The sequence below is a fragment of the Takifugu rubripes genome, unplaced genomic scaffold (genome assembly GCF_901000725.2).
Source record: "Takifugu rubripes unplaced genomic scaffold, fTakRub1.2, whole genome shotgun sequence".
Classification (NCBI taxonomy): domain Eukaryota; kingdom Metazoa; phylum Chordata; class Actinopteri; order Tetraodontiformes; family Tetraodontidae; genus Takifugu; species Takifugu rubripes.
Window position 1 is genome coordinate 496,057 of NW_021821634.1, and position 25,239 is coordinate 521,295.

General features: G+C 55.3%; 2 protein-coding genes and 1 pseudogene across 9 annotated transcripts; 2 read left to right on the forward strand and 1 right to left on the reverse strand.

The window, feature by feature from the left end:
- The first annotated feature begins 947 nt into the window (after positions 1–947).
- Positions 948–5,403, forward strand: LOC115248385 (homeobox protein DBX1-A-like; annotated as a pseudogene).
- Positions 5,404–6,535: 1,132 nt separating this feature from the next.
- LOC115248359 (cytoskeleton-associated protein 5-like) lies at positions 6,536–20,166 on the reverse strand. 8 transcript variants are annotated; one of them, XM_029832044.1, is made up of 45 exons: positions 20,035–20,166; positions 18,800–18,896; positions 18,209–18,402; positions 17,606–17,812; positions 17,193–17,364; positions 16,982–17,114; positions 16,806–16,906; positions 16,598–16,711; positions 16,414–16,518; positions 16,252–16,341; positions 16,006–16,170; positions 15,765–15,893; positions 15,538–15,699; positions 15,371–15,466; positions 15,165–15,275; positions 14,995–15,087; positions 14,436–14,621; positions 14,262–14,356; positions 14,005–14,188; positions 13,778–13,929; positions 13,515–13,689; positions 13,331–13,444; positions 13,130–13,258; positions 12,857–13,051; positions 12,646–12,772; positions 12,458–12,549; positions 12,197–12,307; positions 11,489–11,608; positions 11,243–11,392; positions 10,963–11,166; positions 10,757–10,892; positions 10,489–10,682; positions 10,248–10,420; positions 9,852–9,875; positions 9,505–9,675; positions 9,303–9,423; positions 9,038–9,217; positions 8,732–8,919; positions 8,579–8,654; positions 8,321–8,509; positions 8,037–8,174; positions 7,889–7,972; positions 7,653–7,812; positions 7,444–7,565; positions 6,536–7,368 (listed from the first exon to the last, which is right to left on the reverse strand). In XM_029832044.1, exons 2-45 carry the CDS (start codon positions 18,854–18,856, stop codon positions 7,117–7,119), a joined length of 6,171 nt encoding a protein of 2,056 aa, XP_029687904.1. In that variant the 5' UTR covers positions 18,857–18,896; positions 20,035–20,166; the 3' UTR covers positions 6,536–7,116. The 8 variants fall into 8 exon arrangements, with proteins under 8 accessions (XP_029687904.1, XP_029687905.1, XP_029687902.1 ...); XM_029832045.1 differs by having other exon boundaries at positions 6,536–7,365; positions 9,505–9,678; XM_029832042.1 differs by having other exon boundaries at positions 9,505–9,678.
- Positions 20,167–21,458: 1,292 nt separating this feature from the next.
- Positions 21,459–25,001, forward strand: LOC101079406 (UPF0705 protein C11orf49 homolog). The gene is made up of 9 exons (XM_029832057.1): positions 21,459–21,670; positions 21,812–21,914; positions 22,014–22,144; positions 22,269–22,353; positions 22,436–22,521; positions 22,874–23,114; positions 23,619–23,728; positions 23,834–23,897; positions 23,975–25,001. Exons 1-9 carry the CDS (start codon positions 21,601–21,603, stop codon positions 24,138–24,140), a joined length of 1,056 nt encoding a protein of 351 aa, XP_029687917.1. The 5' UTR covers positions 21,459–21,600; the 3' UTR covers positions 24,141–25,001.
- Positions 25,002–25,239: the final 238 nt, after the last annotated feature.

The following is a 25,239-nucleotide window of genomic DNA, read 5'->3' on the forward strand; positions in this document are numbered from 1 at the left end:
AAAACGGGCCCGGGCTCCACGCAAGCTAACCCGGGGACGTGGGACCAGACGGGTCGGCAAGTCCGGGGCCACGAGAAACCTTATTCAGTCTTCATTTAAGGGGCAGAAACCGCATGGACCCTGGTTCTGGGTGGCTAGGATCCGGGCCGGGACCACCTCTCAGGACTGAACCTCTGACAGTTAAATTTGGTGTCATCATCGTGGTCGGGGGAAGAACTTCACTCCTCTGAGTCAACTTGAGCTTATCTAGATGCTAACGCTGCACGCCACAGGAAGGACCCGTCATCCGCGGTGGTCCCTGGCCTCCCCGACGGCTCGGCCCGCCTGGTGAAGGGGGACTCGGCGGAAGGTCGAGCGTTGGGTTGAGGGCAGGTTCCCAGAGTTGGCAGGGTGAGAGGACCAAAGTTAGCGCTCCGCTAACCGTTTCAACATGAATGAGGCCACTGGCATTTCTCAGAGCGCATCAATGCAAGGACGCCAGCGCAGCGCCGCAGGGCCCGCAGGTATTGAGGCGGGCCACGCCGCATAATGGGATTGAACACTGGCCACGGTATTTATGTCACTTCGTGTCTTGTCAATCCCATAACAGGCGTGGAAACGGCGTGGGGATCTCCCATGGCGACAGGACTTCACCGTATTCACAGAGAACCCAGAGAAAAGAGCCAAGCCTCATTAAATTCACGTTTAATTCTCACTGAGAGCGCTTAGCCCCCGATATTAGCATAACAGTGTGTGTGTGTGCGTGTGTGTGTGTGTGTGTGTGAGTGAGTGTGTGAGTGTGTGTGTGGTGTGTGTGAGTGAGTGTGTGAGTGTGTGAGTGTGTGTGTGAGTGTGTGTGTGTGAGTGTGTGAGAGAGAGAGAGAGTATATGTGTGTGTGTGTGTGAGTGTGTATAAAGCCTGTGGATGAGAACCCACCCTGTCAGTGTGTTCTCCAGGTTCCTCCAGCATGTTCTCCTGCAGCGTCCTGCCGCCGCCCCTCTTCCCGGCCTTGCTGCGTCCCCCCCGGGTCTCTGTCTCCCCCTGACCCGCTCGCTGCCTTCAGGCTTCCTGGTGGAGGATCTCCTGCGGCTTCACCAACCCGTCACTTACCTTCACCGGACTTTGTCTTGCAGAAGTCCCGCGGACTTCGTGGCTTTGAGTCCGGGTCCATGCGGCTCTGTGCAGCCGTCAGAAACCTCCACGGACCGACCCGCGTTCCAGAACCGCTGGACCCCGGAGCGTCCAGACGCGATCCTGTGGAGTTCTGGTCTGAAGTTTGGCGTCAGCGCGATCCTGGCACCACCGACACGGAACTGTGAGTAGAGAAAATAACGTCGTTGTTGTAGAGTTAGGAAGGAAGGAAGGAAGGAAGGAAGGAAGGAAGGGAGGGAGGGAGGGAGGGAGGAAGGGAGGAAGGAGCTAACCATGCTATTCCAGCCAGCTGCTCCAGATCCAGATCCAGATCCAGATCCTCCCCTCCGGCTCTAGCGACACCTTCTGGGTCTTGGGGACCGTCCCTGGCCGGAGGGTCACTGCCGGTGTCCCGTCCATCGGCAGAGCCAGGATGGACGGTGGTTCTCGTTGGATGTTCTCAGGAACAGCCTTGTGCCATTCTGCTGTGACCCGTTTGGACCTGGAGCCGTTTGCAGGTGCCCCATAGTCCCGCTGGCCATGAGGACTATTCTGGACTTCTGCGGTTGTTCGATCTTCAGATCTTTTGCTGGATCAGAGGGAACGTCTCCCTACATCCCTCTTTGTGCAGGACAAACCTCTGTCCCGTCCCGTCCTGTCGATGGGAATGAGTTTGGAGGTGGGAGTTGTTCCCAGGAGGTTCCTCCTTCCTTTTCCTGCTGGAGAACTTCACAGCTGCTTTTTGGTGCCCAGGTTCAAGCTTGAGGTCGTGGGAGGACGGCACCTCCAGCTCCACCTGTGTGGTGGTGGTCCGAGCCCTCTACAAGACTGTGGACTCTTGTCTTCATCTCCCTCCTGATCCACGAGCTTATCGTCCATTTTAGCTTTAGCAGCAACTTTAGCTCCTCTCTTCCTGAATCGGTATTCCACCTTCCTGTCCACACCTGCGTGGGCGTCTCTCGGTCCTCACGCTAGCCCTTCCTGCGGCATCGTTCGTCCTGCTTCACCTGTAGCTCCTCACCTGTGTCACCTTCCTCCTCTGAATGTGTCCTTTCCGTTCGTTTCTGGCGCTAACGCCGCTGTAGCGTAACCTTTTACTCTTTCATCATTTAAAGCATATTGTGTGTTTGTGAGGAGTGACTGAGCTCGTGTGTCCTCAGGTGTTCACCACAAACCGTTTCCTGTTCCTGTGATTGATGGCAGCGTTCATCCGTTCATCCACGGCCTCTTACTTCACAGGTTAGTGCACGTTAGCGTCCGAGTGAGGCCTGAGTGGCGTGCACGTGACGTGAGCGATGGTTTAAGCGACACAATTCTGGACTCAGTGGACTTTAAACAAAACATCACTTTCAGAACTACGTCTGTCAAGCCAAACGCTCGTGTGCTAATGCTAAGAGCTCAGATTTCCTGAAGCGTTTGTAAGTTGTGTCTGACGGGACGGGTCCAGTTAGCCTGTTAGCATGGGGGACGTTGTCCTCATCTACAAATTAGTCCCGTTTGTCACGCTTCCAATCTACGAGGCCAGTTGGTCACGGTCTGAATGCGAGGCGGCTTTTTCCCAGCTCCGCGTCGGATTCCCATTGAACCCCCAAAAAGCACCAGGAACCATGACCGACAGACCACGCACGTGAACAGGCTCACGCACGTGAACAGTTGTCTCCCCAAACTTTGTCCAATAGTGATTCTGCCTCAACCTCAGTCTTCTCTGACAGTTTTGTTCTTTATTAGCGAGAATCCGCCGCAGCAGAACCCAGGCTCCTCTTTATGCTAACGCTGCTAACGGCTTTTTAATAGCTGTGGAATAAAGTGGCCTGTCGACGGCCTTTGCCAAGCGATTCATTACAACACAATCAGGGTTCTGGCTGTGTTTGCAGCGCTACAATGCCCCCGTCACACTTCATTAGAGGCCGTGTGAGCAGCACCGGCTCATTAGCACCAGCTCCGTTTCCACCGCCGGACAAATTAGCCTTTTCCACAGACAACAAGTGAACTAAGGGCGACATCCTGAAGGAGACACAAACTTCATTCACTAACAGTCTAAAAGAAAAAAGAAAGTAAAACAGACAGCATATAATTAAAAACACGTCAACACGTAATTTTGTTTATTACTAAAAAATAATGACCGAAATAAATTATTTGAATCGATAATTAATAATGTTCAAAATTAATTTATATTGAATCAAAAAGTTTGAAAAGACAAAGAAAAACCTGTTTTCTTTTTCTCGGATCAAATTATGAGTGAGAGGATATTGGCCTAGATCTGTAGACCCCTACCCTAACCCCCTTCCCTACCCCTAACCCCCTTCCCTACCCCTAACCCCTTCCCTACCCCCTTTCCCTACCCCTAACCCTCTCCCCTACTCTAACCCCCTTCCCTACCCCTAACCCTCTCCCCTACCCCTAACCCCCTTCCCTACCCCTAACCCCTTCCCTACCCCCTTTCCCTACCCCTAACCCTCTCCCCTACCCCTAACCCCCTTCCCTACCCCTAACCCTCTCCCCTACCCCTAACCCCTTCCCTACCCCTACCCCTACCCCTAACCCTCTCCCCTACCCTAACCGCCTTCCAACCCCCCTTCCCTACCCTAACCCCCTTCCCTACCCCTACCCCTAACCCTCTCCCCAGCCCTACCCCCCTTCCCTACCCCCCTTCCCTACCCCTAACCCTCTCCCCAACCCTAACCCCCTTCCCTAACCCCCTTCCCTACCCCTAACCCTCTCCCCAACCCTAACCCCTTTCCCTACCCCTAACCCCTACCCTAACCCCTTTCCCTACCCCTACCCCTAACCCTCTCCCCAACCCTAACCCCTTTCCCTACCCCTAACCCTCTCCCCGACCCTAACCCCCTTCCCTACCCCTAACCCCTACCCCCTACCCCTACCCCTCTCCCCAACCCTAACCCCCTTCCCTACCCCTAACCCTCTCCCCTACCCCAACCCCCTTCCCTACCCCTAACCCTCTCCCCTACCCTAACCCCCTTCCCTACCCCTACCCCTAACCTTCTCCCCTACCCCTAACCCCCTTCCCTACCCCCTACTAACTCCACTCCTAACCCTTAATCTACGGCTTCCTCAAACCCTAACCCTGGGTGATTCTGCCCCCTCCCCTATTTTTTCCGGGGCTGGTCTCGAGCCCTGGCCAACAGCCGTTGCCCTCCCCCCGGGGGGCCCTCACCCTCCGCACTCCCCCTGCTATCAGTAGGCCAGTGCAAAAAAAGTTTTATCCCAAACCCTGAACCCTAATCCTAACCCCCAACCCTAACCCCAACCGCCCGTTTGTGTGTTTCTCTCTCCAGCTTCGTCCTCCGTGGTCCCTGTCCCAGGAACCTTTTCCTGGCCCCTGGTTCCCAGAGGGAAGCCCAGGAGGGGCATGTTGCGCAGGGCTGTGTTCTCAGACCTACAGAGGAAGGCCCTGGAGAGAACCTTTCAGAAGCAGAAATATATCAGCAAACCAGACAGGAAGAAACTGGCCAGTAAACTGGGACTGAAGGACTCGCAGGTACTGGGTCCAAAACCCTGTTGACTAATCCAGTTTAGTCTGAGCACCATGTTTGTGCCAACGTGTTGGTGTCTGTACGAGCTCACTGGTGACGTGTCCCTGTCCTGTTAAGGTGAAGATCTGGTTTCAAAACCGCAGGATGAAGTGGAGGAACTCTAAGGAGCGGGAGCTGCTGTCAACGGGGGGCTGCCGCCAGCAGACCCTGCCCACCAAGACCAACCCACACCCAGACCTGACAGATGTCGGCAGCACCCTGCAGTCAAGGCCAAACAGGACTTCTGTGAGCAGCCAGAGGTCACATCTCCACCCACACGTGCATCAGGTCCGCCAGAGTCCTTCACCGCCACCAGGGGGCGACAGACCGTCAGACCGGGAAGAGATCACCGTTTCGTAAAACCGGCTCTCCCACACGTTCAAGACGGTGAAGTGACTTTTGTGAAGGAAGCAACAATGAAATGACACCAGACCCACCAGGGTCTGAGAGACCTTCTGTCTTTCTGGTGTCTGAATCTCCACCGGACCCTCGAGAGTCTGGAGCTCCACCAGACCCCTGGTTATGTAGGTATGGAAGGTGCTACTGGTGGAGTCGCCAGTTTTGTGAATAGACTCGATTTCATAGTGAGCGCGCGACTGTTAAAGGTTCTTCGTGATCCGTTCTTCTGCCCCTGATCTTCAGCTCAGAGTCGATCCTGAAAAGCTGAACTTGGAACTCAACACACTCCAGAGGTTGGAGACCCCAGCGGTCCACCTCTGGGGGCAACACCTGCCTCCTCAGGTGGAGCTGATGTTCTAAAAGTTCAGGAACATCCAACTTTGTTGTATTTCGGTCTTTTCTAAATAAATTCTAAGACGTGTGTGAATTCTTACCACCAGGTGTCGCTACTTTGAAGCCTCAAAAGTTTAAAGTTCCATTTTGCAAGAAGCCTAAATCCTTGTTCCCCCCACACGGCTCCACATCAGGAGAGGGGGCGACGACAGACGGGTACAGACGGGTACAGACAGCCGGTGCTTTCTGGCAGGCACCCTCGACACAGCTGCACCAAGGGGGGGTTTGTGCCCCCGAGTGGTGTTTTGAGGCTGCACAGCTGCTGTTTCTGGGGTTTTCCCCACTAATAAATGTGACTGCGTCCCAGATGTGAAACACCTGTATTCATGCTCATGACGGAGGGTCGTGTGTTTGTGTCCCTGCACGTCTCTGACCGCTGAACTGTCTCCACGTCAGGGGGCTGTGGACGGTGTCCCCCAGGAGACTGGACCATATAGTCGCTAACTGTGCTACGTTCATCGCTCCTCCAACACAATGTGGATCACCTGTGTCCACCCTGAGCAGAGCATCATTTCTCCGGAACAGCGCCACCTACTGGCCTGGCACGCTCGTGGAACTCTTGTGACCGTGGACCCGTGTGAAGGTGCATCACCTCCTCGAACACGAGCCGAGTGGCCCAGCAGGGGGCGCTCTCACCCTTCAGAACCTCCACATTTATAACTGATCCCTCCGTAGATGCAGGCTGGTCTCCCGGCTTTTTATTGAGTTTTTGAAGACAACAACTGTGGACAATCAGCAAAGATGAAGAAAGCAAAGCGAGGAAAGTGTCGTCGCCACGGCGACAGACGGGATCATAAATGCTCGGAGCTGCTGGAGGTCAGTCGCTGAGATGAAGGGACGTGAGTGAGGAGAAGGCAACATCAAAGCTCCCATCAAAGCAAGAGACATCTGGGATGGAGAGACCCAACAGGCAGCGTCTGTCCAGACCTGGACGTGTCCAGTCTGTTCTGGGAGCAGCAGCTCGCCGTCCTGTCGGGTCTCACGTCTCTGTCCTCGTTTCCATCGTCCCAAAGATTCGCGGCGTCCCACCTCGGGCGCCATGGCGTCGCCTCACGACCCCCCCGGAGCTCCCGGTGATTCAGAATCATCAGCACCTCCAGACAGATGAACTCAAGAGTGCTTTATTCATTGAAATGACAGAAGGAAAATAAAAACCGTCACAAAACGCCGTCCTCGCCGCAGCAGCTCGGGCGGCAGGAGGAAACGCCGGGAACCTACTGAAGGCCATGAAACACACAAAGAAACACACACTTCCTGCTTAAAAACTAAAATCCTTCTCTCAGCATGCAGCGGTTTTAAGCCTAGAGCTGTGGTGGTTACCGGGGCAACGCCGCTGGGAGCGCCCGCCCTGTTCATTTCAGTCAGTCCCAAACGCGGCCACCAGGGGGCAGTCACAGTGACGTGTGCACAACGTTTAAATATGTACAAGTGTGTCGAAGTACCAAAACAGACAGGTTATGTTATTGTACAAAGGGGCGGGGCTAATGGAGTCCGACACGTTGCCTAAGCAGCTGAAGCCTGATGGGGGACGTTCCACTTCCTGCTAGTTGCATCCACCGAGGGTGGAGTCACGCTCAGTCTCGGGGTGTGTCACTACCTGTCTGGTTGACGTAAAGTGGGTGGAGCCAAAGTGCTTCCTATCTAGCAGAGCACAAAGGGACCTTCGGTGCCTCCTCCTCCTCACTGCCGGTTGCTCTTTATTCTCTCCAGACGTTTCTTCAGGTCGTCCAGGTTGGTGGCAGGTGAGCTGGAGCGGGGGTGGGCGTGGCCTGCGGGGTTGTGCTCCTGCTGGTAAAGCTCTCGGGACTCCTTCAGCTGAGACAGTTTGCTGTGCAGCATGTCGGTGGAGGACGCCACCGCCGGCTTGGACGACAGCAGGGAGGAAATGGGAGCTCTCTGCTGAGGCTCCTCCTCCGTGCTCCCGACCCCCTGCTGAGGAGAGAGGAGGGAAGCGTTGGGCGTGGCCCCGGAGGTGATGGGATGGAGAGGAAGGACGCGTTTACCCACCCTGGACGTGTTCTCCAGGCCCTGTCGCTGCCGCAGGATCTTCAGCCTCTCGTAGTAAACGGCTGGTTTCACCTCCTCAGCGTTGCTGCTCAGGCTGGAGTCCACGCCATGCTGAGGGATCACTGCGCACGCACACACACACACACACACACACACCGTTCAGGACACGGGCCCACAGCAGCAGCAGTTCTCCGGGGTTCTGGACCTACCTGTGGGGCCCTGGATCCGGGTCTTGCCCTCTCTCTCCGACTCGATGACCCTCAGTCCTCGTTCCACGTAGCTCTGGAAGAACTGCGAGGTGTTTTTGAGGAAGGGCTCCAGATCTGCGTCCGAGTACTTTAGCTTGTACTCGTACAGCTCCGTCAGGCCCTGAGGACAGGAGGAGGCTCAAGGTCAACAGTCAAGCGTGGAGCACAGCGGCGCGGCGGCGTCGGGCGGCGCCCACCTCTTTGGTGTTCTCCTTGGAACCGATCTTCTTAAAGATCTCCGACAGGATGTCGCTGACCTTGGCCTTGGACATGCGATCGTCCTGGAACAAACGGCGAGTTAAACGTTGCTCCGCTAAACTTCCCCCGGGGACGTTCCCGACTCACCCCGCGCACGCCGCACTTCTCGCTGCCCTGGTCGCTCTTCTGTCCCGACAGGTTTCCGGAATGTTTGACGACCCGCCTCAGGTGCGCCTCCAGCTCCGACTCGTTACGGTTCTCGATCATGGACAGGTGGTCGAGGATCTGAGAAGAGGCCACAGCAGGTTTAATGAGGGATCCAGCCAGACGAGGGTGTGTGTGTGAGTGTGTGGGTGTGTGTGTGCGTGTGTGTGTGTGTGTGAGTGAGTGTGTGTGTGTGAGTGAGTGTGTGTGTGTGGGGGGGGGGAGACCTTGGCCCCTGTCAGCTTGCACAGAGTGTGCAACAGAGTCTTGAGGGTTCTGTGAGGAACGTCGCTCTTCAGCTGCTTCAGCTTCTCCTTGGGGAACACCTTCATGAAGTTGTGGACGTCCAGCAGGATCCGGTCCAGGTTGATGCTGTCGATGGTGGTGGGCAGGAAGCGGATCATCCTCCACAGACACTGGAGACGAGGGGGGGGGGGTCAGCATCTCACCACGCGCTCCCTCACCCTCTCCACCACTCTGCTTACCTTCATGACCAGCTCAGAGAACATGGGAGATCCAGCTGTGGTGATTAAACTGTCCTGAAGTAGAATCAGCAGAGCGCTGCAGACAGGAAGTGAGAGGTCAGCTGACAGACTCGCCGCCGCCACCCCCCCCCCCTCACACACGTGGACCCCAACCTCATCATGTTGGTCTGGTCGGACTTCTCCAGGACTCTGATCACCAGCAGGTTGACTGATCGGATGACCTGCTGGCCGTCCTTGATGTCCTCCACCCGGCCGTCCAGCATCAGCGTGATCAGGCCGTGCATCAGGTCCTTCAACACGCCCATGGACGCCTCCCTGGCCAGGGCCTCCATGGAGAAGAGCTGAGACAAGCACACGGGTCAGGGTCAGGGTCAGGGCCAGGGTCAGGGTCAGGGCCAGGGTCAGGGTCAGGGTCAGGCCCGGCCACAGCCTGCTGCTGGGGGAGCGGCGGCCACTCACCGACAGCATGTTCCCGATGATGCAGCTGTACAGTTTGATGATGTCGCTCTTGTCCAGGCGCTCGTCGGCCATGTGGGTGCTGTAGATGAGCCGCAGCTGCATGAAGGTGGCGATGAGGAACTGGTCGATGTGTCCCGACATCACCTCCGCTTTGTCCTCCTGCCGCAGCACCTCGTCGATCTGGAGGGACGCCGGAGCAGGTTAGGGTTAGCTGTGTGTGTGTGTGCGTGCACGTGTGTGCGTGCACGTGTGTGCGTGCACGTACCTGTGCCAGCGCCTGGATGCTGGTGTTGATGTCACCACTCGCCACCTGGGAGATGACAAAGTTGATGGTGGAGGCCGTGCTGTTGTGCAGCTCGTCAAAGTGTGGCGAGACGGAGCGCATCCTGGAATCACAGAACGGCGCTGTCAGGAGGTTCTGCTCCAGGTCCAGGACCAGGACCAGGACCAGACAGGAGGGAGCTTACTTGGGTTCTGGGATCATGATGGGCTCCAGCAGCTCGTCCAGCTTGTGCTGCACCAGATCTGGCAGCTCGCACACTCGACTCTGGTCCATCTCAATCATGTCCAGGTCCAACTGGAACTCTTTGGGGATGGACGGGTGGGAGGACTCGCGTTCGGCGTTCTGCCGGGCCTGGCTGCTGGAGAACAAGGGACATGCTCAACCCCATGCTGGACCACAGAAGTGATCCACCAGCACAGTCATCTAGTACAAGGATCACGGTCATGCTTGAGAAGGTTAAGGACCAACATGAAGTGAGAGATGCCGTCACCATGACGACGCGTGTGGAGGTTTGACAGAGGAGATACTCACATTCTATACGTGCGATACATGATCCTGCTCCAGAAGAAGGCAGAAAGCAGAGAAAGGAAATCACACAGGAAGTAAGAGGAAGGGTTAAGAAACAGGCAGGAAGCAGTCGGGCGGCTTCAGAGACGCCCCAGCAGCATCTGTGAGGACCCTCAGGTCATAGGTGGTGTCCCACAGCAGCATGCAGGTGAAGCTCAGAGATCTCACACACACACACACACCAGTATCTACTGAGGCTTTCAATGATTTCCAGAGGAAACAAGAGGAGCAGGAGAACCTCAGCTGGTCCAGCAGCTCAGGGCTGGTTCATGGACGTTCCCCAGGTTCTGTCACACACCAGCTCAGCCCGACAGGTGACCCGCCCCAGAGATGAAGTGGCGAGATGGTGAACACACGTACTTGAGCTTGTTGGGCTCCTCTTGCTGAGGCTTGCGGAGGAAGGTGGCGTTGGGGTTTGCTGGGTGTTCCCTCTGAGGCCTCTCGGTGGCGCTCTGCTTGGCTGGAGCTGCGGGCGTCTTCTTGGCCGAACGCTTGATCCGCTCCTCCAGCATGCTCATGTCCTTCTCCGACAGCTGAAGGATTCAAGAGCTGACGTCAAGCGTTGGAAGCGCACGGGACGAAGCCGCGGAACCGATCTTACGTTTCCGATGAGTTTGTAGACTTGATCTCCGCACACGTTGTACACGGCCACCACGGTGTTCAGGGCAGCGTTCCGGACAGACGTGTCCCTGTCCCCGATGTGCACCGCGATCTCCTTCAGACACTTGGCAGGTGTGGGCTGACAAACGTTCATCCCATAACCTTCGATCAGACAGCCCAACTCCTCCAGACACTCTGAGGACAGACGGAGGAACATCAACGACAGCAGGCGCTGGGAGGGAAGGACCCGGGGCTCGGCAGGAACCCACCTGCTCTCTGTTTGGAATTCTTGGACTTGGTTCCGTCCATGAGGAAAGGGAAGACCTTGGACGCGGGGTAAACTTTGCACAACATCGTCAGTATGGCCCGGACATCTTTACGAACCACATCCTTGGACTCTCCCACCTGAGGAGCAGAAGACTCTCAGAAACAAACCAAAGGTCCGTGAACCCTGGAGAGGAGGCGGGCCGCTCACCTTCAGGAGGAGGTAGGGGAGGAAGGAGTTGGCCTCGTACTCAGTCAGGTGATAATTCTCTCGGGTCAACATGGCAAACAGCAGCTTCAGGTACTCCAGCACCTTCATCAGGACCGTGGTGTTGGTGTCAAAGAAGCGCAGGGTGAACCACTTCAGGATCAGGTCCAGACAGCTGATGGTGGCTTCGCTCTCGCTCTCCAAGCGCTGGATCAGACAAACATTTCAAAGCTCTCGCCAACACCTTCACGCCCCCCCCCCCCACCACGAAGGCCAAACGTACCTCAATCATCAGGCCGATGGCCTTGACGTGTCTCTGGAAGTCAAGGTGGAAGAGTTCATCCTGCAGCCACTTTGCAAAGCAGGTGGACATCTGGGCCTTCAGCTGCTCCACGTACTCGTCTCGAGGAGTCATGAAGTTCCACTTCAAAATCTACGGGTTAAACGGGGGAGTCATGTGACCTGACAATGAGCCCCGCCCACACCAAACCTCTGGCAAAGTGAGGAGGCCCCAGCCTGAGAGGGATACCTTGAGTTGCTTCTCCTCTTTGATCCTCTGTTCCTTGGCATTAGGGATGAGGGTGAAGATGGGTCCGGACCGGTCCTCCTCGTTCAGGTTTTTGGCTGCGGGCTTCTTCCCAGCGGTGCCCTGACGGAGGAGGAAACGAACGTCCTTAGATCAAGTCCAAGGATGAGCTCTGTGCCAGGAACACCTGGTGACAGCCAGTGGTGCTTGGACGCCGGTCAAAGGGGACAGGTGATACACTCGACAGGTGTGGACGCAGGTTAACACATCAACACGGAGCAGCAACCAACCACATTCATGCAGTGGACAGAACGAGAACTCCAGTGACCCTTGACCCTCTGTGAGCATGCAGCGCTGCAGACTCGAGGAGGTTTCCTCGTCCTCGTACGCAGCCGCTTACTCGTGTTCTACTTGTGCTAAACTGTGAGAAGCTCATCAGCTGATATTGTTTGAAGGTGCACGAGGACCCAGAGAGGAAGCTAACAGAACCTGTGGGGCTACAACCAGCAGCGGAAGCGGAAGTCACCAGTTTTACGGCTATGAGGTGCAGATCAAGTGGTGGTGTTAGTGATTATAGGCAGGATTAGTGTGAGCAGAGCGATGTCTGTCCCACCAACACGGTCCTCGGAGAAGCCCGGCCCGCCCCTGCAGCAGCGGCGAGCTGGCAGCAGGGCGGCGTGAGGCACACAAGGACGGCGGCTTGCAGTCTACCTGTGGGCCGCCAGCGGCAGCCTTCCCTTTGCTGGTTTTTTTTTTAATAGCACTACTGTCCTTATCCTTGGAGGGGGAGGGAGGGGCAGGTTCCTCGGGAGGGGAGGGAGGCTGGGTGAGCAGAAAAACCACATCATGTTTACACTTGACGGATGAAATGAGCATCAAAATGGCAGTTTGTGCACCGACGGTGTGGAACAGGTGAATAACGACACAGGTGGATGCGTGAACGAGCTGTCGATCAGAGACGAGGGTAGTCACCTTCCTGGCTGCCGGTCCTCCTCCTCCTCCTCGCACCTTCTTCACGTCAGGCTTACTGTCCGTGTCCTCAGCCGCTGCCTGAGACCTGGAGGCTGAGCAGCACACACACACACACACACACACACACACACACACACGGTAAAGATGAGGAACTCAACCAAGGTCCACCGTCTCAGCGCGTCTCAGACCTGAAGCAGCCCTGCTGGGCTCCGCCGGACCTTTGGCCCCTCCAGCTTTAGCAGGAGCAGCAGGCTTTGCTGGCATCACTGCTCTGGCCTTCTCCAACATGGCTACCACCTGATCCTTGGAGGCAGTCTGCAGGGCGACAGGAAGGGGAAACAACAGTCAGCGCCACTTCCTGCAGCCGGGAAACCCAACATTCACCGAGCCCCTCAGTACTTTGAGCTTCCCAGTGGCCTTGGCCATCTTGTCGTAACCCAGGTGCATCATGAAGGTTGGCAGAGCATCCTGAGCCTTCTTCCTCACGTCTCCGTTTCTGTCCTCCAGGCAGGCGTACAGCTGAGGAACACACAGCATCAGGTCCCCTGGTGCTGCCCTCAGAGTGGGCAGCTTCTCCGCTAACCAGCCCAGAACCTGGAGGTCGACAGTGAAAACTCAGACTGTTTATCTCCTGAAACAGAAGGTCTCCTCCACAGGAACCTCCACGTTTACCTCCTGTCGTAGGAAGGGATTCTCCCTTTTCAGCTCCTCCGAAAGGTCTTCTCCTTCCAGCCAATCCTTCATACCGGTGTGCTGCACCCAAACCTGCAGGGTTGCCATGGCAGCCGCCCTGACGTTGGCCTGAGGAGGACCAAGAACAAATCACCGTCTGATCGGCTGCCAACTCTTCCTGGCCCTGAGAGGAACCAGTACCTTACTGTCTCCCAGTACAGTGATGACAGGAATTCCAAGAGCTTTCACATGCTGCTTCAGTCCAGGTCCCATGGCTGCAGCCAGCTGCTGCAGGATGGTCAGGGTCTGCTGGACCTGGACACCAGACGGCGTCTTAATAAGCCCACAATGAAACAGCAGCAAAGCTGAGGATAAAGCAACTGACCAGGATCTTGTTCGAGTCGCCCAGGCGTCCCTTCAGGGCCATAGGAAGCTCTCCAATGTTGGCCGTGATGAACTTGGCCTCCGAGATGATGGCCACGACCTCATCTAGGCCCTCCTTCCTTATCTTCCAGTTCTTGTCCTCAATTTTAGACACCAGCTCAGACGTGATCTTTTCACTTGAGAAGGAAGAGGAGAAGTCTGAGACATTTAAGGTGGGATGAACGGACACGTTATTCCCGTCTGTGCTCAAACAGCTTTGTGTACCCGACGTCTGTCCTGGGCAGCATGTCCATGATGTCCTGTCCTCCTCCTCCTCCTCCTCCTCCCTCTTCCTGCTCCTCCACTTCGCCAGCCTCCTCCTCACTCACGGCTTTCCTGGTGAACCGGACCGGAGCCGGTGGAGCCTGCCCCTGGATCTGTGCAGACACGTTCACAACCACGTCAGGACTGGTCCGAGGATGCGCAGACAGTCTGCTGAACATCTGCCCTACCTTCTCAAACTCTGCATCGATCTGAGAGAGAAGAGCGGATTTCTCGTCTTCAAAGAACACGCGTAGAGGAGCGCCCATGTAGAGGTACATGACTCCCAGCAGGCTGATGGCCGCCGTGCGGACGGCAGGGTTGGTGGCGCCCAGCGCCGTCTTCACGTTGTTGAGGAAAGGCTTCATGTTGATGCTGAACACACCAGAGCAGGCGTGAGCACGTGTGGAGCAACCATCAACACCAGGCGAGAGGCCGTTTTAATTACCCAGCAAAGCCGAACTCCTTCATGGCGTTGGCCAGCCAGGTCAGCGTCTCCGCCTGGTTCTTGGGGTTCTTCTGTGCAAACGCCAGAGACACCACCTGGCGAGACACGGGACACGGATCCAGCATCATCGCCATCATCACCGTCCTCCTCTGTGCAGACATGCGGCCCACTGACCTGTTCGGCGGTCCAGGGCAGCGAGCAGGCCTCCCCGATAGCAGTCAGACCCTCTTTGGCATTTCCTCCACATTTGACGTCTCCGACTTTATCCACCAACCCTTCCAGGACCAAGGACGCCGAGGTCTTGCTGAACTGTCCCCTCTGTGCGACCAGGGCCACCACGCGCAGCTTCAACTGCATCACCTGAAGGACCAGAGGGAAGGTGCTGCGTCAGTCGAGCTCGTGGAGAACCCGACTTCGCTTTGGCCTCCAAACACAGCAGAGCTCGTGAAACAAACGAGGCATCAAATGTTGGACCCAGATTAGCGTTTGGTTGATAGCACGCCGTGTTCAGCAGATGGAAGAGGAAAAGACCTCCGTTACAGATGATAGTTATGGTTTTATCCCTCTTTGGTTTCACCATTTCCATCCTCTAAATAACAGAAAAGGGTCCACAGCAAAGGCCTGACAGGCTGATTCAGGCGGGGCCCCACAGCTCCAGGTGTGCTGGCTCCACTTGCTGAGCAGGAACAGAAACTTTGAGCACAACTCTTCAGACCAATGTATGACAGGTAACCTGGAAATTGGTCTCCTTCCAGCCTGGTTTCTTGGCCAGCATCTTGACCAGAGCCTGGCAGGGCATGGCGCCGGCGTCCATGGTCTCCACCGCCTGCAGGGACACACGGACACGGCTGCCTCAGACTGACGCCAGCGGTGAACAACACCTCGTCTTTGGCCTCCTCTCACCTTCTGAAACTCCTCCATACTGGCCAGTCTCTCCTTCCAGTTAGCAGAGTCCAGCTGCTGCAGACAGGAAGCTGGAAGAACGGCAGCAGCCAGCTCTTCACACACCTCCGGCTGGTGGGGGGGCGACAGAGGGTTGGTTAAACAATAGTCCAGCAGCAGTGGCGACGGCACCACCGAGCTGCTCCAACACGGAGCGAGACACTTACCGCCAACTCCGTCTCCTCTTTACTGTCAGAGCCTTTCTTGGGTTTCCCGGCCGACGCCGACGCCGCCTTGCTCTTCTTCGCCGGACCTGCTGACGGCTGCACAAACACGCTGCACTTTAACATCGCTGCGTTCAGTTGTGAGGATCCAAAGTCTCCCAGCAGCTCACCTTGCTGGAAGCACTCTGGGGCTTCTTGGATGGAACAGAGGATTTGGGCGGAGCTTCAGCCGCCGGAGGAGGAGCTTTGGAGGCCATCTTCCTGTCACCTCCTCCAGCTGAGGCCGCCTTCTTCCCTCCAGGAAGCTCGACCTTCTCTGCACACTCTTTAATCTGTCCCACAGAGAGCAGGAGGTCATCACAAGCAACCCGACAGCGGTTCGTACCTCCAGCCGTACCTTGTCCAGCTTGAGCTTATCCAGGTCAGCAAGGAATGGATTCACAGCTTTCTCTCCGACCACCTTCATGGCCGTCCCCAAGGCCTCAAAAGCAGCATCGCGCACCTCTGATGCCGAGTCGTTCACTTGCTAATGTGTCAGAAGGAAAGTGCACGTGTGAGCGCGTCCCACGCTGTGGGAGGCTGATAGCTAACGTACAGAGCTATGGGGATTCAAACACCCAACACGGTGTCGCGCTTGCCTTGATCAGAGCAGCACAGAGAGGTTTGAGGAGGCCCTTTGGCAACGAGGACTGAGTGCAGTGTCTGAAGGAACGGGCCAGGAACAGAGAGGCCTGCTGCTTGATGGACGGGTTCTTGTTGTCCATCACAGCAAGGATGTCCTCGGACAGGTTCTGGAGGGTGGTCTGCAATCACAGAGGAGCACAACATTCAAAGCCGGCGCCGCAGAGGTCCAAGATGCCCGAGCAGACCGGGAGCAGACGGACCGTCAGGAAGATGGCGTCGATGGCTTCCTGGAGCGCCTGGACCACCTGAGGTTTCTTCTCCTTGAACTTCTCCAAGATGGTGGGAACCACCTACAGACACAACATTTACCAGTTCAGACGGGCAGAGGGGTTCTGAATATCTGGGTGGGTTCTTTGTCTCACCTGTCCTGCATAAGTGCCAAACTTCTTCCTGAGTCCGGCGGCCAGTCCAGCCAGGCACTTGGCTGCCACGGTAACCAGCATCACGTTGGCATCTTTCCCCACCACCTGTCCAACATGACACGTATTCACCTGCTGAGCCTCTGTGTGGGCTCTGCTATGGAGGTCCTGAGTGACCCTACTTCACCTTTTTCAGAGCTCTCACGAGGTCTCCGTAGTCGCCCCCCTCCAGTTTGGGGTTCTTGGCCAGAGCTTCTACAGCTTCCAGGGCTTCTTTCCTCTCCTGCCACTTTTTAGCTTCCTGCACAAACACCACAGCTCACATCTTGTGGCCCAGCTCACACTAGGAGGGAGAACGCATCCGTCTGTGCATCAGAGCCACGGCAGCTTCTTACTATTTTCTCATAGAAGTCTTTGGGCAGCTTTGAAAGGATCTCCACAGCTTCCAGCAGCTCATAAGGGTCCACGGCGGCTGCCGCTTCCATCTCGTCTTCTCCTTTAAGACAGAAAGAAGAGAGACGATGAGCAGCTCCACCCGCATGGCAGCATCTGTGCATCCAACTAAAGCTACCGTCGGACTGGTCTCCTCCTTGAGCTTGCTGCTGTTCAAATTTGGCCTTCAGATCCTGCTGAGAGCGGAGGAACCTGGTCTGCTTGGGGGGGGTCTGAGGCAGCTTGACCCACTCCTCCTCCAGCTCTTTAAGCTGCAAGATCAGGGTTTAGCGTGAGGTGAGGGTGAGGGTGAAGGTGGGTGGGTGAAGGCACGCGCCACCGTCGGCTACCTGAACAGAGTTGATGTTCTGCAGTGAAGGTCTGAGAGCATCTCTGATCCACCTGTAGATCTCGACAGCCAGAAGCTTGGCTTCATCTCTGACAGCCTTCTCTCTGGACTCAAACTGCTTCGGCAGAACCTTGACCACCGGCTTCAGGGTCACGATCTTTGATCCATATTCGCTGCAGACCAACGGGTGAACAACAGTTAGCATCAACGGGTTCTTCACGCCACAGGAGGCTAAACTCTGATCTTAGATTATACATCAGGAGAGGAAGCAGCATTAAACGGCCCTTTCGGACCAGAGTTCGCTTGTTTGGTCCACATCAGCGCCGCTTTAATAGCGCCCCAATAAACGTGCCGGATTAACCAAACAGGGTCGAGACGTGAGAACCGTGGTGAATGCTTCATCATAACACTGACCCGAGCGCTTTCCTGATGGTCTCGATGCAGGACACCACGATCTTTGGGTTCTTATTGTCCAGACCTTTGAGGAGCTCATCCTGGACCACCTCGGCCTTCTCGATCTCGATGTACATCAGGCAGATGTCCATGCCCAGCTCCTTGGCTCGTGCCTTGGGCTGGTTGAACACCTTGGTGACCACTCCTGACACCACATCGCCTGTGGTCCTGCACCAACGATGATGTGAGGCGTCAGTCTGATGTTACAATCACTGTTACGGCTAAACTGAGTCTCTGAAGCTGCTTTCCTAAACTCAATATTTTATTATTTAGGTCAGCAGCTGGTGTGAGCTAGCTCAGCCAGTGGTGGTGTGAGCTAGCTCAGCCAGTGGTGGTGTGAGCTAGCTCAGCCAGTGGTGGTGTGAGCTAGCTCAGCCAGTGGTGGTGTGAGCTAGCTCAGCCAGTGCTGGTGTGAGCTAGCTCAGCCAGTGCTGGTGTGAGCTAGCTCAGCCAGTGCTGGTGTGAGCTAGCTCAGCCAGTGCTGGTGTGAGCTAGCTCAGCCAGTGCTGGTGTGAGCTAGCTCAGCCAGTGCTGGTGTGAGCTAGCTCAGCCAGTGCTACTTACCTTCCAGCCACGTGAGCGTTCTCAACGAAGGCTAACGCCGCCTCCAGGCCTTTGAGCTGCGCCACCGCATTGGAGTCTGTGACAAACTTCTTTATCAGGCCCAAGTACTTCCCCCATTCTGGACTCTTCTCATCTCCAATCCTCTGGAATAACTTCAGTGCTTCTTCGTAGCCATTCAGTCGGGCTTTCCACACCTAAAACCAGTCAGAAGACGGAGCATTAACGATCTTCCAGGCTGATCATCAGTGGAAGAATGAATAGCCAACTCTCACTTGTTGACTATTTTATAAAAATGGAATAATTTGCCTTTGCGGGTGACAAAAGCTAAAACCTCTTAAATGATTCTGACGGCTCCTGAATTGTCTCTCATCACCAGCAGGCGGCGCCATTTAACACCCCGATCTGGTAATATCACACTGAGCCTATTAAATTTAATGCCCAGGGGACAAAGATTCAGTCAAAGCCATCTTAGTCCACAGGCCAACTGGACCAGAGTCCTCCCTGCTGCAGGGGTGCAGCAGCACGGGCTGGTGGAGCCGGGTCGCTTCAGAAACGAAAGAAAAGAGGAAGGAGACAAAGACGAGCTGTCACCTTATGTTCACATTTCTGGTCAACAGGAAGCTTCATCCATTCGCTGTCGTCCCCCATGATGGCCACTCGGGGGGTGGGCTTCCCTCACGGTTCTCTGCTGAAGAGAGGAGCAGACGGCTGGGTTAACTGCTGGGTTAACTAGTGGGTTAACTGCTGGGTTAACTGGTGGACACCAGGAGAAATGCTGCTGACCTGAGGTTAAATGGGCTCATTAGACATATCAGGGTAACACAGTTGAATGATTCAGGTTCTGTGAGCGCATGGCTAAAGTAGCGGGTCCACTTTAATGACCTGGGCCGAGCCCTGACCGCCCCCGCTGATCCAATCCCAACTCCCTCTAGTCCTCTACTGCTCTGAGGATCGGTATGTTCTGACCCAGTCCACTGAACCCGAGCCACGGTTCTGGAGCCAGCAGTCCTGTTCACGCCTATCGAAAGGTCAATTTTCACACGGTTTTGATTAAAATGGACAGACATGACACTTTCCTAAAAACATTGTCTGGTTCTGGGTCTGTGCATCTTAGTCACGTGACAACAGTGACCTTAAAGGTCAGGACCCAAACATCAGGTCACACCTGGTCAGGACTGCCCTCGCTTTACCTGCTAACCAGGGGCCATTTCAGCAGATCTTCTCCAGGACTTTTCAGCTCCAAACAACCATCACGAGGTTGTTTTTGCACTCGTGTTTTCACACTTGAGACCAGCTTGAGACCTTCTCACACTCATTTCAGACAGTTCCCAGAAGATCTGGTCTCAGACCAGAGCCTCACCAGCCATGATGCCCCCCCATCCTTTAGCAGAACAGGCCATAACAGGAGGGTTAGTTGTCCCCAACAGTACCGAATTAAACCAAAGTGGGTTAACTAGCTACGAGCGCCACTGTGCAGCTAGCGATAATCTAGCAACATTAACCTAGCAACAACACTGGGGTTAGCAACCACAATGCAATTACTCTACATAAAGTGGCAACAAAAGAAGAAAACACCCCAACGGAGGTGTCAACAGTCACTCAAGGTGTGATTTATTGGGACATCACCTCAAGTGAAACCATTCAAAGGGAGAGTTTAGCGCTTGTTGACGGTCACCAAGCGCTTTGGCTAGCAGCTAACTTCACAACCGCGCCAACACAGCCAGGCCTTAAAACGCAGCTCTCCGCTTCCGCTCGGATAAACTGGCCTGAACGGGTCGGCGCAAACTCGAGCAGAGGTGATGCGAGGCGATTATAGACGAGCTTACCTGTCGGAATGAAACAAACGATGCTGTCTGCACGGATAGGTGATGATACCGGACCCTGGTGCCTTTCGGGAATCTGGGAAGGCTTTATATAAAGTTACACTGCACAGACAACAGCCACTTCCGGCTCTAAAAATAATGGGCAATTTAAAATTCCTTATTTAATGTTATGTCTATGGTCAGACCATGGTAGCGTGGTTCAGTAAACGTATTCGCTACAGGAACATTTTCACATTCTCTCGTTAGTTGCTGCGCATTTTTTGCGGTGTATTTGTGAAACGTTGTGCTTTTGCTTCGAAGGAACGGGACTCGCATTTCCGGTTGCTGATGTCAAACTTTGCGCGACTTTTCGAAAACGTTGGAACGGCGGAGCGGAGGTGGGCGGGGCCCCGGGCACCACCCTAACTGCGTCACCGCTCCGACCTTATTAACGGGGCCTTCGTCGCTGGGGGCTGCTCGCAAAAACAGTAAACAAAACACGGAAACCCACGAACCGCGAATTCGAACCTTCAACCTATTACAAAGACCTAAATGCGTGTCCTCGTTGTAATTATGGGATCGAGACAGTCATTGGTTACATTTGAATAGGTCCCGCCCCATCCAGTAAATTGGTTTGTTGATTGGGTCTTAGCGGGGACCCGCCCATTCATGGGAGGATTGTGATTGGCTCTTAGCGTGGACCCGCCCATTCAGGAGAGGATTGTGATTGGCTCTTCTTTAATTCGAAAATCCTTGACAATGGCAGATCCAAACATACGCAGTGATCCAAGGATGTGGGGGAGACTAAAATAAAGGATAAGGATAAAAGACTTTATTGATCCCACATCGGGGAAATTGCACGTTACAGCGGTAGCCCGTGGTGTACAATACAGAAAAGTACTAAAAGAAAAAAAGAAAAAGACTCTTATATTATGTACATTGTACAGTATATACAGAAATTAAAATTATGTACAGAATGAGTGTCAGAATGAGTGTGAAGAAAAATTAAGGTGCAAATAAGATGTGCAAATAAGACATTCCAGAGGTAGGATGATTAGTTAGTGCAAAAATGTCGCATTTGAAAGTTCAAACCGGTCTATTTTGGCCAGTTTTGACCAATAGTCATTGCAGGTTTGATGGGGGGGGGGGGGGGGGGGGGGGGGGGGGGGGCTGAAAACTCGACCACATTTTTTCCATCTGGCCAAACATTATGGTGGAGGTGCATCTGGAATAACTTTATAATAATAAACCTGCATATTTTTCGATCTACAGTCGAGTCGCACGCGGAAATTCAAATAAACCACAGCATGTCGCCGATTATCTGGTCATATGAAAATATATATATATATATATGAAAATATGACATTTATCTTCCATTTCATTGATCAAAAGAATGATTTTTAAATCAAGCGGTAGTCCCGGAACCTTTAGGAGCGTCTGTGTTTCTGGGGGGATCTAATCAACGTGACTCACAACACTGTTGCCAAGGTGTCCACCATGTCGGGAGGGCTGAAGCTGTCATGAGCAGACAGAAATCCAGCCATCACAGCTCAGAACCGGGACAGAACCGGCCGGACACATCGTTGGTTGATGGTTTACGCGACGTTAACGGGGAGTAAAATGAGCCGCTTCACCTTCACATCGGCGGATGAATATCTCGGTAAGATAGACCTTTGTGCATTTACCGACATTAGACGCAGCTTTCATTATTGTGGGCAATCGGGATTTATAGAAACCTGCTGAGAAGGATTTGATTTAAAGCCACTCAAAAATGGCAGAATTGTGTGTTAATTTCTCACAGCCAAAAGCAGCGTCCTATTTTACCTGAGTGACGCTGTGACTCAGCTGCTGGAGCACAAGCAAGAATACACACAGTTTGGGCTCACGCGCTACTTTGCAGAATAGTAGGTCTCACACACACACGCACGCACACGCACACACACACTGAGCTTCCTGCCTCATCTGTGTCACCTGTGTGTGTGTGTGTGTGTGTGTGTGTGCAGTTTCAGCAGCGTGAAGAACGGGAACCACGTCCTGTTCAGGGAGTTCGGCTACATCCGGGCGACTCCGCACAACAGAGCCTCGTTCATCAGGATGTTCTGGAGATGCTACAGGCAGATCGGCAAGAGTGGAGGTGATGTCTCCTGTCATCCTGTCATCCCCAGCTCCCGTCATCAGTGTGGGGGTGGTGGTGGGGGACAGTGGGGGGGGTGCAGCTGTGGACGCTGGCCACCCTCACCTTTGGCTGTTGTCCACAGAGCTGCTGTCCCCCCTGGAGTACCGCTCCCTGCTGCAGCTGCTGTGCCCAGACTTCCCAGCGGAGGTGGTGCAGAGCGCAGCCAGGTCAGTGGACCACAGACGCACCACAGACGCACCACAGACGCACCACCACGTATATCAGGAGTCTGGTCTGTCCTGTCTGCAGGATCGTTCTGATGGACGATGCCGTCGATTGTCTCCTGTCTTTCTCCGACTTCATTTACGCCTTCCAGCTCCAGCTCTACTACCAGGGTGCAGCACCACACAGCCTGATGTTAGCCTGATGCTAGCCTGATGTTAGCCTGATGTTAGCCTGATGCTAGCCTGATGTTAGCCTGATGCTAGCCTGATGTTAGCCTGATGCTAGCCTGATGCTAGCCTGATGTTAGCCTGATGCTAGCCTGATGTTAGCCTGATGCTAGCCTGATGTTAGCCTGATGCTAGCCTGATGTTAGCGTGATGCTAGCCTGATGTTAGCCTGATGTTAGCGTGATGCTAGCCTGATGTTAGCCTGATGTTAGCCTGATGTTAGCGTGATGCTAGCCTGATGTTAGCCTGATGCTAGCCTGATGCTAGCCTGACGTGTGCTGCCACGTGTGGTCAGAGTTCCTGGACCGCGTGCTGGTGATCTACAAGGACCTGCTCGCTGGCCAGAGCGCCAACACGGTCCTGGTCCCCACGTCCAGCTGTGAGGAGCTGTCGCCCCCTGTGGCCGAGCTGGACAATGACAGGAGTCGGCAGCAGGAGGGGACGGGGACGGGGACGGGGACGGAGACGGAGACGGGGACGGAGACGTCCGCGCTGGCTGAGTGTCTGGACGAGCTCTGCGAGAGGTTCCAGCTCAGGTGAGGATGAACGTGGCTGCGTGTCCTCTGGTGTGAGACAGCAGCGTCGTTACCAAGGCAACGGCTACGTTAATGGTTTATCTCATTAATAAACCGCTAAAAAACGATGTGAGGAAGGTTTGATGTCTGCAATGATTTCTTTACTTAGAGAGGCGACGCGCTTCAATATGTATCTTACCTGTCCCTCCCTCCCTCCGTCCCTCCCTCCCTCCCTCCCTCCGTCCCTCCCTCCCTCCCTCTGTCCCTCCCTCCCTCCCTCCCTCTGTCCCTCCCTCCCCTCCCTCCCTCTGTCCCTCCCTCCCTCCGTCCCTCCCTCCCTCCCTCCCTCCCTCTGTCCCTCCCTCCCTCCCTCCCTCCCTCCCTCTGTCCCTCCCTCCCCTCCCTCCCTCTGTCCCTCCCTCCCTCTGTCCCTCCCTCCCTCCCTCCCTCCGTCCGTCCCTCCCTCCCTCCCCTCCCTCCCTCCCTCCCTCCCTCTGTCCCTCCCTCCCTCCCTCCTCTGTCCAGTCACCCTCCCAGATCCTGTATGCTGGAAGTCTTGGAGCAGACTGACACCGTTTCCTACCACAGTTTACTGATGAGTCTGGCCAAACATGACGGCATCAACCAGAGCGTCGGTACGTTAAAGATCCTCCTCATCCTCCTCCTCCTCATCATCCTCCTCCTCCTCCTCCTCCTCCCCCTCCTCCAAACGTGTCCCTCAGAACCGTGTCTCCCCACAGGGGTGCTGCCCAGCAAGCCGGAGCTGCTCATGGACCCGGAGATGGACCAGGAACTGGAGAAGCTGTAAGCAACAGTCCTCATTGCTGTCCTCCATGTCTCGGCACCGTCTCACCCGTCCTGCTGTGTCCTGCTGTGTCCAGGATCTCCCAGATCTCAGTGAGTCCAGGAAGCAGCGGCAGCGGCAGCGCTGTGGGGCTGAAGGAGGTGCAGAGGAAGGCCTCCCCCAGGAGGAACCTCCACCACAGGAGGAGGATGGAGGTGGAGAGTGACGGCTCCACCGAAGAGACGGACTCCTCGGAGAACTGAGGAGCCGCCTCCTGCTGCATGGCGGGGGCCCTCACCCCCTGTGTGTTTGAGACATTTGTTAGTCCAGGACGGGTCACGTGACAGGACGGGTCATGTGACAGGTCATGTGACAGGACGGGTCATGTGACAGGACGGTGCTGCAGGTCGATGTCCAGCCAGTTTGGCTGCTTCTGGACAGGGATGTTGATGTTGGGGGGGTTTGCTGCTAACTGGTGCTGTATCAATGACCTGACTGGACCGTCCTCCTCACTGGACCGTCCTCACCACTGGACCGTCCTCCTCACTGGACCGTCCTCACCACTGGACCGTCCTCCTCACTGGACCGTCCTCACCACTGGACCGTCCTCCTCACCACTGGACCGTCCTCACCACTGGACCGTCCTCCTCACCACTGGACCGTCCTCACCACTGGACCTCCTCACTGGACCGTCCTCCTCACTGGACCGTCCTCCTCACCACTGGACCGTCCTCACCACTGGACCTCCTCACTGGACCTCCTCACTGGACCGTCCTCCTCACTGGACCTCCTCACCATCGTCACCGTGCTCGTTAGCACCGTCCCAGGTGGTGGGTGAGGTCCAGTCCGGTCCGGTCCAGAGAACATCTCCCCAGTGGGCCGGACCGGTCCAGGACCGGCGGAGGCTGATATTTCCGCCTCATCGTGCTCAAAGAAAGGCCACGCACGGGTCCCAGCCGGAGACTGGTTCTGTTTATTTGACTCTTTACATCATGCCAGAATGAAACGTTTCACCCACCATCTTTTGTCAGAACGTCTGAAGTGTGCGAGCGCTATCGATCTGTGGGTGGACACGCTATCGTTACAACTCAATAAAAGAGGCACTGTTGTCCAGACCTACAGCATCTCGGCTCCGCCCCCACGTCACCTCCTCCAGCCTGTGGCCCAGCCTGGCTTCTGATTGGCTGAATCTGGATCTGAACGGTCAAATTAGCTGGGCGTTAGCCGCTAGATGCTACTGCCTCCCATGATGTTAGCAGGATGCTAACAGTGATGCTAGGCGATAGTGAAACCATTTGACCTTCTCTGGAATCTGTCCAGGAGGCTCGAGAAGATCTGAGTCCAGCAGCCGTGAAGGCTTAG

What these genes read in the sequence shown, in the direction of transcription:
- LOC115248359 (XM_029832042.1), bottom strand. Translation starts at nt 18,856, where the DNA reads ATGGGGGACGACAGCGAATGGATGAAGCTTCCTGTTGACCAGAAATGT. An exon ending in AAGAGGAGACGGAGTTGGCG is followed by an intron (nt 15,276 to 15,370) that starts GTAAGTGTCTCG and finishes CCCCCCCACCAG; the next exon opens with CCGGAGGTGTGTGAAGAGCT. An exon ending in GCATCCAGGCGCTGGCACAG is followed by an intron (nt 9,218 to 9,302) that starts GTACGTGCACGC and finishes GCGTCCCTCCAG; the next exon opens with ATCGACGAGGTGCTGCGGCA.
- LOC101079406 (XM_029832057.1), top strand. Translation starts at nt 21,601, where the DNA reads ATGGTTTACGCGACGTTAACGGGGAGTAAAATGAGCCGCTTCACCTTC. An exon ending in GTGGTGCAGAGCGCAGCCAG is followed by an intron (nt 22,354 to 22,435) that starts GTCAGTGGACCA and finishes TCCTGTCTGCAG; the next exon opens with GATCGTTCTGATGGACGATG. An exon ending in GCTCCAGCTCTACTACCAGG is followed by an intron (nt 22,522 to 22,873) that starts GTGCAGCACCAC and finishes ACGTGTGGTCAG; the next exon opens with AGTTCCTGGACCGCGTGCTG.